The sequence below is a fragment of the Neomonachus schauinslandi genome, chromosome 6 (assembly GCF_002201575.2).
Source record: "Neomonachus schauinslandi chromosome 6, ASM220157v2, whole genome shotgun sequence".
NCBI classification, from domain to species: domain Eukaryota; kingdom Metazoa; phylum Chordata; class Mammalia; order Carnivora; family Phocidae; genus Neomonachus; species Neomonachus schauinslandi.
The window spans coordinates 77,474,177-77,492,459 of record NC_058408.1 but is presented as its reverse complement, the minus strand read 5'-3'; the positions used below and the strand labels follow the sequence as shown (position 1 = coordinate 77,492,459).

Genomic DNA, 18,283 nt, shown 5'->3' with positions numbered 1-18,283 from the left:
TAAGGTCTTTTAAGACTTTTGTCTTCCACCTTTCCCTGTTCTGGCTTCATAGTTTCTGTCCTTTCCCAAGAGCAGCAGAAAATGAACAAGTATCAGGTGAGTCATTTCCTTAGCCTTTTGTGTGCCTATTTTCAGTGAGTTTTATGAAAGCCCATACATTAAACATGAAAAGTGGAAATATTTAAAAATCACCTTAAGGGAAAATGCTGTCTGAATAGCACAGCAGTTCCAAAGCGTAGTCTGCAGATTCCTGGGATCCCCAAGACCTTTATAAGGGGCCTGTGAGGTCGGAACGTAATACCAAGATGCAAACTGCCTTGCACACTGATGGTGTAAGAGCAGTGGTGACTAGGTTGCTGCCTGTTTGGCATGAATCGAGACAGTGATACCAATGACTGCTTCTCTGCAGTGGACTCAATAAAAAACTGCCACCTTTACTTAAGGGTATCTTTGAGGAAACAGTAAAAATTAATTTATTAAATCTTGACCCTTGAATACGTATCTTTGTAATACTGACTCTGAGGAAATGGGAAGTTGACTTACAGTACTTTTGCTACATACTGAGGAATGATGGTTGGTTGTCTAGAGAAAAGGCACTTGTGCGATTGATTCGTGAGCTCACCTAGCCACCTTTTCATGGAATACTATTTTTACTTGAAAGAGCAACTGGCAGACAAACTGGTTCTTTGGATGGGTATTTACCAAACATTTTCTCAAAAACGGCGGCAGTGAGCCTGTCACTTCAAGAAAAAGAACTCTCAGTATTTGTTGCCAGTGTTAAAAGTTGAGCTTTCAAGTGAAACAGAGATTTTTGGAAAACTTGTATCCTCCACTGTGAAGCTGACACGTTCTAATAGTTAAAGACTTTTCTGAGGAGACTGGTGAAGATACTAACAAATGTGATACATTTTTTATATGTGTCTGCATTTGAGTAATATATTTTTTTTAAAGATTATTTATTCATTTGAGAGAGAGAGCACACATCCGTGCACAAGCAGGGGCAGTGGCAGAGGGAGAGAAGCAGACTCCCTGCTGAGCAGGGAGCCTGACATGGGGCTTGATCCCAGGACCCTGGGATCATGACCTGAGTGGAAGGCAGATGCTTAAGCGACTGAACCACCCAGGTGCCCCTTGAGTAATATTTCTGATATATGTGCTCAGAGGCAGTTTAGGAGGACAGCGTGACACAGAGAAGTGAGGAACAGAATAAGGTGGTTAGGGAATGCCACTCTAAAAAGCTAGTATTTGAGGAAAGTCCTGGTTAAATGAGAGAGGGAACCAAGTAGGATTCTGGGGGAAGAGCATTCTAGATATGAAGAACAGCAAATACAAACACCCTGAGGCATGTTCCAGAAACAGTATTCAAGACATTGAAGCTACAGAGCGGACATAGGGGAGAATGAGCTAAGAGGGAAGATCAAGGAGGTAGAAGGGGCTGGAATATGTAGGACCTTGTAAGCTGAAGAAAACATTGAATTTAAGTTTTATTTAAAAATCATACTTACGCAATCAAAGGAATGTATTTAATGTATATGTAAAATTTAGGGAGTATTGATGAAACACGGGTGTATCCCCTATCTGGCTTAAGAAATGAAAATTACTACTATCTTTGAAGCCCCATGTGCCCCTCCTCACCATTCATTACCCAGAGAAAAATGAATCCTGACTTTTGTGGTAACCATTTCCTTGATTTTAAAATTTAATGTTTAAGGGCGCCTGGGTGGCTCTCAGTTGGTTGAGGGACTGCCTTCGGCTCAGGTCATGATCCTGGAGTCCCGGGATCGAGTCCCACATCGGGCTCCCTGCTCAGCAGGGAGTCCGCTTCTCCCTCTGACCCTCCTCCCTCTCATGCTCTCTGTCTCTCATTCTCTCTCTCGCAAATAAATAAAATCTTTAAAAAAAAAAAATTTTTTTTAATTTAATGTTTAAAACAAAAGAGTGTATTTGGCACTTAATTTCCCAGCCCTTTTATAAGCACTTGACATAGTCTTTGAAATTCTTATAGCCCAGCTTTTGAAATCGTTCACTACCATATCATAAACTTTCAGTGTGGACATTATGTGAACTAAAAATCATAGTCTTTCGGCATGATGGTAGGGAGAAAGAGGCTATGGAAAGAGGGAAATAATATAGGAGGAAGCTCCAAAAAAATTAACCTATTCAACAGTTCTGCCTTAGTCTTGAACATGTATCTTTTACATGATATTCTCCTTATCCAGAATTCATTCAGGGGTGCCACATGTTCCCCACTTTATGCTCTGTAACTAATCTCTGACTGGCCAGTTTGGCCAGCACAACTGACTAGTGAGCCTTTTAGTTTTTTGAAGTAATTCTGAATGCAGTCATCACTACCAACTCTTGGAAAAGTTTATTCTATGCAGATACTGTAATTTTTTGTTTGTTCATTGCCATTTTGGCCAAATGATGTGATCTTTTTTTACTTCTTCTTGAATCTTTCAGGTTGTATTGGCATAAATTTCTTCTGTTTGAAAACATCCTTTATGTTGTTTTTATTCTGCTCCCTTGTTTTAGTGAGGGTCTGCTGGTGGAAAATTCTGAGTTTGGTTTATCCGAAATATAAACAGCTTTTGCACTGTGTATAGAATCCTTGGCTGACAGTTCTTACAGTTTAAAACATTGAAGGGGCGCCTGGGCGGCTCAGTCGTTAAGCGTCTACCTTCAGCTCAGTTCATGATCCCAGGGTCCTGGGACCAAGCCCTGCATCCCTGCTTGGCGGAGAGCCTGCTTCTCTCTCTCCCACTCCCCCTGCTTGTATTCCCTCTCTCGCTGTCTCTGTCAAATAAATATATAAAATCTTAAAAAAAAAAAAAAAAACACATTGAAAAGCATTCATTGTCTTCTGATACTACTGAAAATTCACCTTTTAATTTGTCAGACCTCTAAAGTAAATTTGCATTCCAGGCTAGCTACTTTTAAGATACCTTAACTCTACTGTGTTCTATGTGTGGATTTTTCTTTATCCTAATGAGATTCATTGTACTTCCTTTGGGAGACGTCTCTTCCTGGCCTGGTGCTCTGCTCCCAGCCTATGGAGGGCTGTTGCCATGTACTCGGTAGAGTGGGGAAAACTGGTGGCTGTCTGTACTTCAGACCATTCATATTGGTTATGGAGCTTCCTGTTTGGTTCCAGAAATTGTTTCCCCAACTTATAATAAAATGATCACTCTGAGACATTTGATGGGAAGTAAAAAAAAAAAAAAAAGTCCTGCAGATACTAGCTTCCAATTAGGGACCTTTTGGATGTGAAACATCCAGTCACCAGCTAGTATCAAATGGTAGATTGATGTTCACGTGCTTTGTGACTGGAGTTCTAAGACATCGCAGAAATCCATAAGCAAACATTAAAATTGTGTTGAGTTGGATTGGTTCCCTCTCCCCACTTGCCCCTAAAAGTGAAAGTCGTTGTGGTTTTCTTTTCTGGAGCATTCATCTGTTGTGAATTTTTCCTTTGTTCATCTTTGGATTCTCAGTTCTCTGATAGGTTTTGGAAAACTTGTAAGTTTCTATGTTAGAGGCCTGTTCTTATTGTTAGGGTGAGATCCACTTCTCTTTTGCCTTTCTACATTCTACTCAGAACTAGCTTTTTATCCTTATGGTCAGGATACTAGCTCTAAGCTACTTTCTGCTCTGCCCTGAAGTTTGAAAATGCCCCAAAAATTCAAATTCAAGGTATAGGACTCAATTTCTTTTTTTCTAGGATCTTGATCCCCCCACAATTTTGGTGCATATGGTAATATTTGATGTTTTCGTACCACCATTCTTAGTGTTTTCTGGGGTTTGGTTTTTACTTTTATTTTTTAATTGGGGCAAAATATACATAAAACTTACCATTTTAACCATTTCGCACTGTACAGTTCAGTGGCTTTAAGTACATTCACATCATGGTACAATCATCACGACCATCCAGCTCCAGAACTTTTTTCATCTTGCACAACTAAAATTCTAACCGTTAAACAATAACTCCTTATTCCCTCTTCCCCTGGGAACCACCAGTCTACTTTCTATCTATAACCTGACTATTCCAGGTCTCTCATATAAGTAGAATCACACAGCATTTGCCACTTTTAACTGGCATATTTCACTCAGTATAATGTCCTTAATATTCATCAGTGTAGCATGTGACAGGATTTCCTCCTTCCTGTTAAAGGCTAAATGATATTCCACTGTTTCTATATACCACATTTTGTTTATGCATTCATCTTTTTTTTATTTGACGTTTTATTAAAAATCAAGACTTTATACTTTTTACTGTGTTCCATCTTGCCTTTTGCATCTAGTTAACTTAATACTCACACCTACCTTCTTCGATGCAGCCTCTTCTCTACTTTTAGTTGTGGAGTTTGTTCAGCCAGTCTTGGGGTTGTTTTCTTGGGTTATTTATGCTGATGTGAGTGTTACCTAGTTTTATCCGTGGGAGGAGGTGAGCTAGGTCCTACTCCACCATCTTCCCATCCTCTCCTTTATGCATTCATCTCTTGATGGACACTTGGGTTTTTTGCACCTTGTGGCTATTCTGAATAATGCTGCTATGAACATTGGTATACAAATATGTGTTTCAGTCCCTGCTTTGAGTTCTTTTGGATATATAACTAGGAGTGGAATTACTGAATCATATGGTAATACTTTAAGTTTTTGAGGAATCGAGGTACTATATTCTCTGTAGGAGTTGCACCATTTTACATTTCCACCAGCAATGCACAAGGGTTCCAGTTTCTCTATATCCTTGCCAATACTTGATATTCTCCTGGGTTTTTATGTTGTTGTTGTTGAGAGTAGTCATCCTAATGGGTGTGAAGTCATTTTTGTTTTGTGCTATGTTTTATCTTCTTTAACAGCAAAATTCACTCTTTTTGGATATACAGTGAGTTTTGACACATGCATAAAGGCATACAATCATCACCAGAGTGAGGAATTAGAACAGTTTCATTGCCTCAAAATTCTTTTGGTTCCCCCCACCACTAATTCCTGGCAATCACCAATTTATTCTTTATCCCTATAATTTTGCCTTTTCCTGAATATCATGTAAATTAAGTCAAATAGTATGTAGTTTTCTGAGACTACCAACTTTCATTTAGCATAATGCATTTGAGATTTAATCATGTTGATTGTACCCACAGTTCATTCTTTTTTTATTGCTAAATAGTATTGAGCTGTATGTATGTACCCAATTTATTAACCCATTCACCAGCTGAAAAGCATTTGGGTTTCTGTTTTGTGGCAATTATAAAAGGAGGTGTTACAAACAATTGCATTTAGATTTCTGTGTGTACACAGACTTTCATTTATCTTGGGTAAATACCTAGGCATGTGCTTGCCTGCATCAGATTTAGTATTGTGATTACCTTTATAAGAAACTGCCAAACTGTTTACCAGAGTAGCTGTACTATTTTGTGTTCCTACCACAATGTACAGAGTTCTACTTGTTTCGCATTCTTGTCAGCATTTGGTATTGTCAGTTTTTTTTCAAATCCTGCTGGTAGGTGTGTAGTGGTATCTCATTATGGTTTTAATTTGCATTTATCCTATGACTAATATATTGAAAATGTTTTAATGTGCTTATTTGCTACCCATATATCTTCTTTTGGAGTGCACTTACCAAGTTACACTACCTTGGACTTTTATATTTGGATTTTGAACTAGAACTGCCCATTAGCTGTGAATCTGTCTTTCTTTGGCCTCCTAAGCACTCTCCTCCTGACCTGCCCGTATATTTAGAGTTCTGTCAGACTTCGGTCTTGGCCTAGTTTCTCCTACCATTATCTTGAATGTTGTTGCTTTCAGACTTCTTTCTTGACTCTTCTGGAACCCTGTTTTTTAAATATGACAATATTATTTGTGGAAATTTACTTACATGTATATCCATCAGAATAGACAGTTCCAGCTATATATTCCACAGTCACTTCACAGTGTGAACAAAATTCAACTCTGTCTCCTCCTGCCCAGTGGATTTTTTCTTGTTTTCGTTTTCTTTTATGGATTTCCTGGTTGCTACAGAATAATGTTAGTTGGCAAAATACAAATGTCTCCACACGCCCCAACCTACTCCTACTGTATAGCTAGGAGACAGGAAACTTCTGTTTCTGTGTAAGTTGGGAGATGACGATTATGAGCAAAAGCAGTTTGGAGCTCACCCCAGAGCAGGAAGTCAGGAGGGCACCGATGGAAGAGGAAAGATGGTGAGGTCATAGTTGTAGAGCAACGTAAGATCAAGTGGGCACAGAGACGCTCACCCTGACTGGGGAGATGCAGGAGAGGTCTGAGACTGTGGGATCCAAGGACTGGCACTGGGAGTAAAAAGGAAGGGACTTCGAATGTGTGCAGGAACGCAGACGGCAGCTTCAAGCAGTCAGCAACACAGAGGAAAAGAAGTGGAATCCCTTGTGTCCTTGGTAGTGAAGGCAATCAGAAAACAAGCAGCTGAAATCAGGTGTCCTAAAGAAAAGAGTACATTTTCACAGAATCTGAAGATGCCACCCCCGTACTGCTGTTTCCTTCAAGAATGTGAATATACTCTGGCAACAGACTTTTCTGAGGAACTGAGGACTAGGGTAACACTTCCATCCCTCCTCACCAAAAAATGTTTTATCTTCATTTGATCATGAACAAAAAATGTTACTCAACATGCAGACAGTACTAAAAAAGTAGAATGTGTGAATTACCACTTTGTCCATTGATGTAAGTACTCCTCCCCCAAACAAACGCAAAGCAGGCTCCAGATTTCCGATATTAAGGAGTTTCAGATAGGAAATAACTTTAAAACCCAGAGATTAAAGACTCAGAAACTGAAAAACAAGTAGATATAAAATATAAGCAAATTAACTCAGGGAAGAAATAGTAGAACAGAAAATCCTGTCAGGTTAGAAGATTAAATGACAGTGCAGCTCTGGGAGAAGAGAAATGCAAGTGGATAACTGACATGTGGCAGAGGAATTGGAAGTGACCGTGGAGTGGGGGAGAGGGTAGGGGTGCCAATAAGAATGGACAAGGAAGAGGAAGAGAGAATAACAAATAGGAAATAAAGTAGAATCCCTGAATAACAAAACCTAAATAGTGGAAGAGAGCTAGTACTTAATCCAAGGAAACTTTTCCATAAAGAAAAGGAAAACAGAATTACATACTGAAAAGGCTCTGTGTGCCAGAGAGAACTGACCCAGAGTCTGGCAAACCCCAAGAGAGAGTCTCATAAAACTACGAGACTTACTTAAAAGTAGAGAAAAAAGAGTCCTCTAGGTTGCAAGGAAAAAAGTCCACATCCCTTGCCAAGGAAAGAAAATAAAATTGACAGAATTCTTATTAGCGGAACAGTGTTTTCAAGAAAAAAAGTAGAAGTCAGAATTTATATTCAGCGAAGAAGTTCTTCAAGTTTTCACATTACATGTCAGATTCTGTGGAATATAAGCAAAGCGATGATTGGAGGAAATTTCATAGCCTTACACAGTCCTACCAATAAAAATGAGAGAATGAAAATAATTAGCATTACGGTTCTAGCTATTCTCAAACTCTGTAGATGCTGCAGGAGTTATCCTTCCCTTCTCTCAATAATTATTCATTTCCTATGAAGGTATGTTTCTTCCCCCCACTACTGCTATTTCACATATGCCTCTTAATTTTCTAACACTCCATATTTCGGGTGTGGTATTTGCCTCTTCTACTTCAGTGTTTTCTTCTAAACGACCAGGCTACTCCTGTAACTCTAGCACTTCCTATCTGTCTTTTCAGTGGCTCCCTGTTCTCTGTAAGTGAATGGGTGAACATCCCAAAGATGTGTAGGACAGCCCACAAAATGTAAAAATAGTGGGAAATAGCAGATTATCTATTCATATTTCTTTCTTATAAATAAACAAAATATCAATTTTTAATAAAGACTTATAAACTTATATTTATAAACAGGCACCAATTAAGTGGGTATGCAAAATATATTTTAATGGCCCAGAGACACACTCAGAATTATTCCATGTTCTGTCACCTGACTGGACTGTATCACCTTCTAATTAATCTTTCCTGTTCTCATATCATGCCGTCTTATTTGTAACTTTCCTAAACTTGCCATTTTTCATGCATCAAGGCCTTTGCCGACTCTATTTTCTTTCTTCCCAGTTTATGGTAGCTTGACTACCTAGTAAAATCTGATTTGAGAATATACAATGCAAATATCTATCCCCATTTGTGACCACCGTATATCTGGTACATGTTTCTATCAGAGCACCTGCTATGCATGTTGCATTCAAGTATTTACATCTTTGCCTCCTTGTCAGAGTGTAAGCTCCTTGACAACAGGAATAGTTGCTTTCATTCATCGTGCCTCCAGCAGCGTTCTAGGCATGGGTGGTATCTCAGTAAATACATATTGAACATTTCATCTATGTATAGAGGAGCAAAGTATCTTAACTTTCTAGAGTAAACTTTATAGTTGGCAGGTTAACAGCTAGTTTACACGTGTCTTTTTGTGGTGCTCTACTGATTACTTCAGTTTGAACTGAAATCTGTTGTTACAGGGACCAGTAACATTCAAGGATGTTATTGTGGAATTCAGCCGGGAAGAGTGGCAGTTACTGAGTGCTGCTCAGAGGACCCTATACAGGGAAGTGATGCAAGAGAACTATGGCCTCCTAATCTCAGTGGGTGAGAAAAACTTCCCCATATGTAACTACCAGGAGTTTGCATTTCCTTTCCCAGTTGCCAGACTGCATAGTATTAGCTTTGTTCCAGGGGTAAAAGGTGATGAATCCATTCTGGGTACCAGAAAAAACACTTGTGTCCCCTCCCTCCCCATTGAAAGAATCTAAATCTGCCAAGCCTAAGTAGGACCTTCATTGTTCTCCTAAAACTGCATTTCCTCATCCTTCAAAGTCCCTAAATTCCAAGTAATCTGTATTACATACTTTTCCATTAATAGGTTACCGTGTGAAAAAGCCGAATGCAGTCTTCAAGCTGAAACAAGGAAAAGAACCGTGGATACTGGAAGTAGAATTTCCACATCGGAATTATCCGGGTGAGTGAGGACCTGTGGCCCCTGTTGCTAGTGAGGTGGTTGGTGCCTTTGGCCTTCTGAAATATTTTAGGAATCTCTTTTTTAAATGCCCTATACTTTTGGAAAAGACCAAGGACACTTGATCTGCATATGCAAGCAACATAAATCACACTTCCAGTTTTCATTTTTCCACATAATTCCTCCTTTGCCAGACTTTTTAAAATAGATTTACTTTTCTCTCCTATATACAAAATCTAATTGCTGCCTAACCTTGCCTTAAGTTTTTGTCTTTTTTCTAGAATTCCTAGTTACTGAAATTCTAGAACACTGTAATCTTAAATCGGATGATAAATTTTTCTCCAAATGCCATTTCCCTTCTTTTACTAACAATGAGATGCCTCAGTTATTTTTCAGCACTGGTTTTATTAACTTCCTTTTCTCTCTTTAAACTCTGAAATCAGATTACAAATCTTTATGTTTTTCATCAATTACATTATTTCAGAGTTGATACTTCCTTTTAGATGTGGTTTGTCTTTCACACAAAGTACTAATTATCCCTTCTAAAATCTACTTCACCTTACTTGGAGTGTTGTAACACTAAGATTTAAAAAACTAAAAACAAGCCAAAAAAACTACTAAGATGATCTCACTCTGCTTCCTTAAATGCTTTTCTCATATTCCTGACTTGTGTACTTACGTGTTGCCAGGACCAGGAACAATGCCTGGTGTTTAGTAGTTGTTCACTAGATACTGTTGAAAGGTTGAATGTGAATTAAAAAGAGGCAGGCACTGTCTTCTCCTCTGTGCCCTTCACAGTAACTCCTGCAAGGCCTCCTCCTTTCCCAAGACCAGAGACACACACGATCCTGTTTCCTCTGTGTCCCAGTTAGCCTTGCCCAGGTCCCCATCAGGTAACGTCTTAACGTCTTCCCAAGTGCCATGAAATTCCAACCCAAGCCTCTGCTCATAATCTTTCACTTTCTGTCAAGCATTTGAAGATGAATAAATATGAAGGTCAGTAAAGGTTCCAGAATGATGTTGAGTAATTACTCTTTATAGATCATGCAATAACTTGAAGCAGATAGGTGGGAACTAAACTACGAAAGCAGAATAAGCCTGGGACTGAATTGTGGCTAACACTGCTTTGGAGATGCAGCATTTGGCGATCAGGCTTGAGAATCTTTGCTACTGCAAATGGGAATTCATCCTGTTTTATGATGGCTTGCACTCTCTTTTTAATTATCTTTCCTTTAGGATCTATGTGTTCCTGGGTCTTCTGTCCCCATGAAAATTAAGCCAGCTAGATGGACAGTGAGAGCCCAAAGTGTAGAACTATTCCCCCACACACGGGGAAACGGATGTTTTCAGAAAGTCACTTTAGTGTTGGCACCCAGATTGTCGTGTGCGGGTGTAGAGGAAATCAAGCAGAAGTTTACAGTCTGCTAAAATAACACAGCAAATTAGATTTGAGCTGACAAAGACCTGTTAGCTTTTCATCCAATTTCATCTTTCCCCTGATATTTTCAGTGAACACAGGTGTCTTCTAATTTTTCTTGTCACTCTACTTTACTGTTTGTCTGTCATGGGCTTACAGCATTCTGAGTCCCTAAGTCTTGTTCAGCAGCACTCTGAATATCTTTTGTTCTCTGCTCCCTGTTTTTTGTTTTTTTTTTCCTCCCCTTAACTTTTTCCTCCAAGTTTTAAGGCCATATTTGTAAAGTGTCAGAAGTACTTGGATTTATAACCACGTTTCTTCCCTGGTCTGCTACTGCAGTTTTTAATGTTTATGTTTTTTCTAAACCAATGGGAGAGATGAAATTTTCATTTGCAAAGGAAATTTGCAGTTCCTTTATTTGGGGAGATTGCCTGAAGCCTAAGAATCAACCCTACAACCCTAATAATACATTAAGATTTATATGGCATTAAATTTTGGATTCCTTTGTAGAAGACCTCTGGAAAATTCATGACCTAGGAGCGAAATACCAGGAAAGCCGAGCTGAAAATTCAAGGCAAGTCCAAGATTTCGATTTTAAGATTAAAAGCCTTGTAGTAAGAAAGTATTGACGGGAGTACTGGAAGTGGGAAAACACTAGTTCATACTAAATGTGAGAAACTAACACTGGAGTGAATTCCAAAGCATATAACCCAAATGGGAACGCACTCTTCCGTAATGGAGATCTTATTCAGGACCAGGAGATTCAAACTCTGAAGTTTCGTCTTTTAACTCTTCTGAGTTACACAGTAAGGGAGGCTTTGTAGATCTCAGGCATTTGAGAGACTCTGTGCATACACAGGGAAGGTTCCTTCTACCAAATGTCAAACCACAGTGTGTGTCAGAGAACGTAAGTGGAGAAACTGTGAATCTAATCAATATGGGAAAATCTCTGGAAGTTGGTTCTCAGCTAAGCTAGTGTACCTTAGACATTACTGAATTTGGAAATTTCTTTCTAGGAATGGAGAACTCACAGAACACCAGCAAACTCAAGCCAGAGAGAAAATCCATAAATGCAATGAATGTGGAAAGTCCTTCTGCCAGAAGTCTGTTCTCGTAATACATCAGCATATTCATTCAAAGGACAAACCCAGGGAATGTGGAGAATCTGGCTCTAAAAATGGAGACCGCACAGTACAACAGAAAGCCCACACCAGAGAGAAAACCTATGAATGTAAAGAATGTAAGAAAACTTTCTATCACCTGTCATCTCTTAGTAGACATTTGAGGACTCACGCAGGGGAGAAACCCTACGAATGTAATCAGTGTGAGAAATCCTTCTACCAGAAGCCACACCTTGTAGAACATCAGAAAACACACACAGGAGAGAAACCCTTTGAGTGTAGTGAATGTGGGAAGTTCTTCTATGTTAAGGCATACCTCATGGTACATCAGAAAACACACACAGGGGAGAAACCGTATGAATGTAAGGAATGTAGGAAGTCATTTTCCCAGAAATCACACCTCACAGTACATCAGAGAACACATACAGGGGAGAAACCTTATAAATGTAAGGAATGTGGGAAATTCTTTTCTAGAAATTCACACCTCAAAACTCATCAGAGAACTCACACAGGAGAGAAACCCTATGAATGTAAGGAATGTGGGAAATGCTTCTACCAGAAGTCAGCTCTCACAGTACATCAGCGAACTCACACAGGGGAGAAACCCTTTGAATGTAATAAATGTGGAAAAAACTTTTACTATAAATCAGACCTCACTAAACATCAGAGAAAACACACAGGAGAGAAGCCCTATGAATGTCATGAATGTGGTAAATCTTTCTCTGTGAATTCAGTCCTCAGATTACATCAAAGGACGCACACAGGAGAGAAACCCTATGAATGTAAGGAATGTGGGAAATCCTTCTCTCAGAAGTCACATTTTATCATACATCAGAGAAAACACACAGGGGAGAAACCCTATGAATGTCAGGAGTGTAGGAAAACTTTTATTCAGAAATCAAAACTTACTGCACATCAGAAGACACACACAGAGGGAAAAAGCTGATAAATACTATGAACTGGGAACTTATTTTGGATTTCATCCTTCAGAATAATTGGATAATTCACACAAGACAAAAAACTTAGGAATATCAATCTCAGAAAATTTCAGTCAGAGTCTTTCTTGACAGAAAAGGAAATATACAGAAATTCTTTAAATCTGTGAGGGAGAACTTTTTACCATATGTCAGACTTAATTAAGTATCAGACAACCTAGAAATTGTAAAACATGAGGGAGACCGTTCTTTTAGAAGTCATATTAGATCGCGCAACATAGAAATCATATGAGAGAAATCCTATAAAAACAAATGAATGTCAGGAAATTTTCTGTCAGGGCAGCCATCACTAGATATCTAAAAGCTTACCTGAGTGAGAAGCTCCTATCAGTATCCTTCCTGAGCATTCAGAGACCTTTGATACCAGGTGGACTTGGAGCACTCGAAGGTGTAACTGCACAGACTGCAACAGATACAGAAGCCTTTATCGGGAAGTGATGTTTCAGTGAACCTCAGATCCGTGATGCTGGGATAGGACCTTTGCAGACATTTCAAATATGTGAAAGTTCCTTGACAAAAATTCAAAGAGAATCTGTACTGAGTGAGGGTAACAGTTACACCAGAAGTCATGTTGCAGCAGTTGGATTCTGAGGGGTTTTCTTTGTTTTTTGGGTTTTGTTTTTAAGAAACCTATCAATGTCTAGATATTTGAAGCTTTTTAAAAAGCACAAACACATTGAAAAAACCAGGTGATATCCTTACACACATGTGAAGAATCCTTTAGTATGTAGAACTAATGTGTGTCAGCGTGCTACAAGACAGGTTGTGGATGTTTATGTGCATGTGGATCCCATCCATAATTGTACATAGGGAAATATGTAGCCTTGGTTCAGGAGTTTTCACGTATGTGAAGATATTTCACGTTATGTCTCGGCATCGATTCCTGTTGTTACTCTAATGTGTATTTTAAGTGTATATTCTTTTAAAATTTAATGCATCTTTTTCTATTTCCTTGCATTTTTAAATGAATACAGACATTACTGAACCAATCCTTCAGAAAGGTCAGCTGGGTTTTACATTAGGGACACATTTATTCATAAGAAAAGACTGAAATTATTTTTGAAAACACTTAAAACATAACACTACGTAAAGAAGTAGTATTTATCTTACTGTTGATGTTTTAGCAGGGGGCAGAGCTATCTGCCTTAGAATTTTGTATGAGTGTCTTAAGAATGTTCTTCACTGCCTTTTTCTTCATAGCAGAAGCAACATGGTAGTGGTTAAGAGATGTGGACCCTGGACTCTTACTGCCGTGGCTCAAATTCCAGCATGGGGCATGCCACTTAACCTCTCTGTGCCTCTGTTTCCTTTTCTATAAACGAGAAGTGATAATGGTAGGATTGCTTTGACATAGAAATGAGTTAATATTTTTAGAGCACTTAGAATAGTGTCTGAGACACAAGAAAAGCATATGTTAGATACTATTATCATTATAATTTGTATTTCTTGAATTATGCTGGAAAAAAAGTTGGCTACCAACATTCACCACTCACTTTATTGCTGTAGTGCCTTGGTTTGGCTTGGTTGTGCATTTTCCCACAAAGGATTCAGATATTCAGATGTGACCCAAAGCCCGTGTTTGTAACCTACAAGCCAAGAATGGTTTTGCATTTCTAAGTGGGTGGAAAAAAATAAGGAATATTTTGCAACACGTGAAAAGTATATTCAAATTTCAGTGTCCACAAATAAAGTTTTATTAGAACACTAATAAAACCCATTTGTCTCTGTTTTGCCTGAGGCTGCCTTTAGCACTACAAGAACAGAGTTGAGTAGTTCTGACAGAGACCGTATGGCTCAACAGAGCCTGCGACAGTTACTATCTGGCACTTTACAAAGTTAAGTTTTTCTGTTACTTAGAGCTGAAAACACCACAATCAATGTATATGATGTACTTTTATATATATTATGTGTTTCAGAAATTGATGCATACAGCAATTTGTGGGTGGGTGGTTTTCTGCAGTGTATTTATTTTGTATATTGTATTTATATGTTAAAAGCCTAAGCATTAGAATTTTTTCAAATACATGTGTTTTATTTGTTGAACTGTCATAAAATCAAAACATTTTCTGATGGAATGTAGCAGTACATGTATAAAATAAACATTGTCTAAATTAAATCAAATTGTCAATTGGTCCCTACTTAAAAATACTCCCTTATTTTCTTCCAAGTCAATGGCCAGTGTTCCCTATATCATTTTATAATTTTCTCACTATACCATGACCATCTCTGTCATACTTAACTAGCATAATCTAATAACAAAAACCTTACAATGCCCAACTCCACCAGCTACGTTACTAGTAATCTACATTCCTAGTATTACTACAGTACCAGTAGAATTATTTTATTGCCTAAACTTCATGATTGTGAAATGCTGCTCCGATCTAAATCCTGCCACTTGCCCACCCCTTCCAAATGATGACTTTCGTGATGCTCAACTTCTTAAACATGCCTTGATTTGTCTGCTGTTTACCACCAATGAACACCTACTGTGATATTTAGTAATTGCTTTGCTACCTATATAACTTCTAAATACTCAAACACAATAAATATTGTTACAATACTCTACCCAACACCGACATGAGCATGCCATCTTGATGACAGCTATGCCTTCAGAGTAGTTCTTTATTTCAACCTGCTGCGAAAGCAAATCTTTCCTAGTTTCCCCTGGCTTCTCAATCAAAAGTTAAATAAAAATTATTGCTTTTTGAGGAAAATCCAGTAACTCTGGATTTTGAATAATACAGAATAATGTCTGTACTAATGAAAAGACTTTAAAGATACTCTGAGAATAAAATATTCCTGGCCTTCAAAGTCAAGAAGGATGGAGGGAGACTGACTGCCTCTTGGCCAGAGTTTTAAGTCATGAATTAGTAACCATAAGAATCGAAAGATCAGAGACAACTGATCACCAGATCAACTGATGGGTGTTTCATCAGATGCACACATGCTTATGAGGGCCAGCCAGCCTGACAGTTCCACATTTCTGAAGGCCAATCAGCAGCAGCATTCACTATGACCATGTTCTGGAAAGTCAGAAAGTCAGCTACAGCCTCATTCCAGTGACCAAACTTTTTTTTAAAGATTTATTTATTTGAGAGAGAGAGAATGAGAGAGAGCACATGAGAGGGGGGAGGGTCAGAGGGAGAAGCAGACTACCTGCCGAGCAGGGAGCCCGATGCAGGACTCCAGGATCATGACCTGAGCTGAAGGCAGTCGCTTAACCAACTGAGCCACCCAGGCACCCAGTGACCAAACTTACAACGGAAAGCCAGTCAGTCCCTCAACATTCCTGTTTTTGAAAGCCCACCAATCCCTGAATCTATTTCCCAAACTTGTATCACTTCTTACTTTCCTGGACTGATTTATAAGTATAGCCCTTCTTTGGTTAGTATGATGGTCAAAGGAAGACAATATCAATTCCTTCTCTTATTCCATTCTAAAAAGCTATTCTTTTTTTTCTCCTCCTCTTAAATCTGCACTGGCCTTGTGACTTGCTTCAGCTTAGTAGAATATGGCAGAAGTTCCAGGCCAACACTTGAGGAAGTGTGGCAGTTTCCACTTTCCTTCTTGAAGCTAATCATCATGCAGAAAGTTCAACTAGTCTGAAATTACCAAGCTGTGAAGAAACTCAAACTATGAGGAGAAAGCCCCATATAATTCCAGACATGTGAGCGAAGTTTCTTTAGACCTTCTGAGCCAGCCCCATCACTGGCTGAATTTAGCCAGCCAAACAAGACTTCAGCCAATGCCAGGTGCAGCAGAGAAACCACCCACTCTACAAGAAATAATCAAGAAATAATCATGTTAAACCATTAAGTTTTGGGTGTTTTTGTTATACAGTAATAGATAACTGAAACAGAAAGTGAGCCATAAATCAAGCTTTAGATATTGATTAGTCTCTTCTTTCTCAAAAAGTTGTGCAGCATATGAAGCCCTTAGAAGTTTGCCACATTAATAACACTACAATGACCATTGTTTAACCTGATGTCAAAAAAGGCTTTACCCACATACAACAATCTACCCCCATGAAAGAGAGCAATCCTAGCTCAACTACACTGTCTCGTGCTGCCACCCCAATTACAGCTGTATACTGGAAATTAAAAAGACTAAACCCCAATGATGGGGAAATTGTCCAGACATTTTTTTACAGTAATGGTTCTATTTAAGAGAATAGAGAATAGGTCCCCTTCAACAAGTGACCAGATCTTGCTTTATCTATGAAGTTCTGATTTGGCTTCGGACCCTCCCTCATGGAGCATTATGGCTCTGGGCCAAAGAGGTGTTTTGGGTTGTCTGGTTGATATAGGGCAGGGCAAGTACTGGGTTGCTGTGAGAGAGTTAGAGGAGGAGGTTGGGGCTGGGACTAGTTGGTTTACATTTGAAAGGTGAGCTCCAGGATCAGCCCTTTGCCATCTCTAAGAGAGGAAGGCTCTCCCTGGCCAGCAAGCTTTTTAAAGTTGCCAAACATAAAATACAGAAAAAACATGATTAATACACGATGCTTTCAGAAAAGCTCAATATTCCTTAGCCTAAGGTCCTATGACTACTCCTCATGATAATGGCAATGTGATCTATACTTTTAAAATCCCTATAAACTCTCATGAAATTGTTACTAAATGACCTGAGAAATAGCTTGAATTTTCCCCTCATAAATTGAGATTATCAAACATCTAATGTCATGTAAACTGTATGCCTGAAAGGTAAGAACTGCATTTCCTAAAGTAAGGTCACCAGAAACACCTCTGCATATTCTATAATGAGATTATATATGTTAAAACAGACACCAATCAATGTCAGTCTTAAAGTCACATTGAAAAGGATCATTTCCTGTATTTATATGCTTAATAATAAATGCTACAAGAATAAAACCATGGATAAAAATTACTGATCCATTTATTTCTGCCTTTGGAACAAATGGACAAAACAGCTTAAGTTGTAAAGGCCCCACAGACTAAAATAAATCCATTCATTGGAGTAATACCAAGAAACAACATTGATGTTGAATATTGCACAGAAAGACAGAATCTTTATATATGTCTGATTCCCAGGTGCTAAACCACTGCTACACAGCCAGGATGCTCAGCCAACAGTAAATGGTGATTCTGCACTAAAGAGATTAAGGGCTTCATGGTCAAAACCGTTTTGACCAAAATGAGGGAAACGGAGAAACTCTAGTGAGGCAAATGGTACAGACCTAACTAATGTGGAGGTGCTAGGAGACGAACACTGACACTGTGTAAGAGGCAACCTGTGAATAATACTTAAGAGTTAAACTCTCACTCTTTTTCAGAGAATCCATAAAAATTAGTATTTTCTTGGATGTCCTGGGTAGGCTACTTAAAGGTAGACTTCCCAGAACGATTTCTGTTAGCTGCCAAACTACTAAATTTACCTAAAAAAAACAGAAGAGTTAAGATTCACTGTTCTCATTGTATCTATGATTTCCCATTTATCCTCATAAATGAATCCTATATTTTAGCACAACTATGTGGTATGAGTAAATTTGTGTACAGAATAGCTCTTAATTAGCTTTTTGACGGAATATGGACTCCCTAATTATAGACATCTGTTCAGAGGTTCCAACACCATAAGCAACATCTCACCATCTCATCTCATCCCATCATTCCCTTGGCTTGAAATTCTCTTTCCCTCCAACTCTCATCACACCCTAGGGGGAGTCCTTGCAAGACTGTGACCAGCCCATCTCACATGTGTGTGACAAGACTGGCCTCAGCTTTCC

General features: G+C 38.7%; 1 protein-coding gene across 1 annotated transcript; it reads left to right on the top strand.

Moving 5' to 3' along the window:
- ZNF25 (zinc finger protein 25) lies at positions 1 to 12,967 on the top strand. The gene is made up of 5 exons (XM_021696213.2): positions 1 to 96; positions 8,517 to 8,643; positions 8,918 to 9,013; positions 10,938 to 11,001; positions 11,444 to 12,967. Exons 1-5 carry the CDS (start codon positions 82 to 84, stop codon positions 12,492 to 12,494), a joined length of 1,353 nt encoding a protein of 450 aa, XP_021551888.2. The 5' UTR covers positions 1 to 81; the 3' UTR covers positions 12,495 to 12,967.
- Positions 12,968 to 18,283: the final 5,316 nt, after the last annotated feature.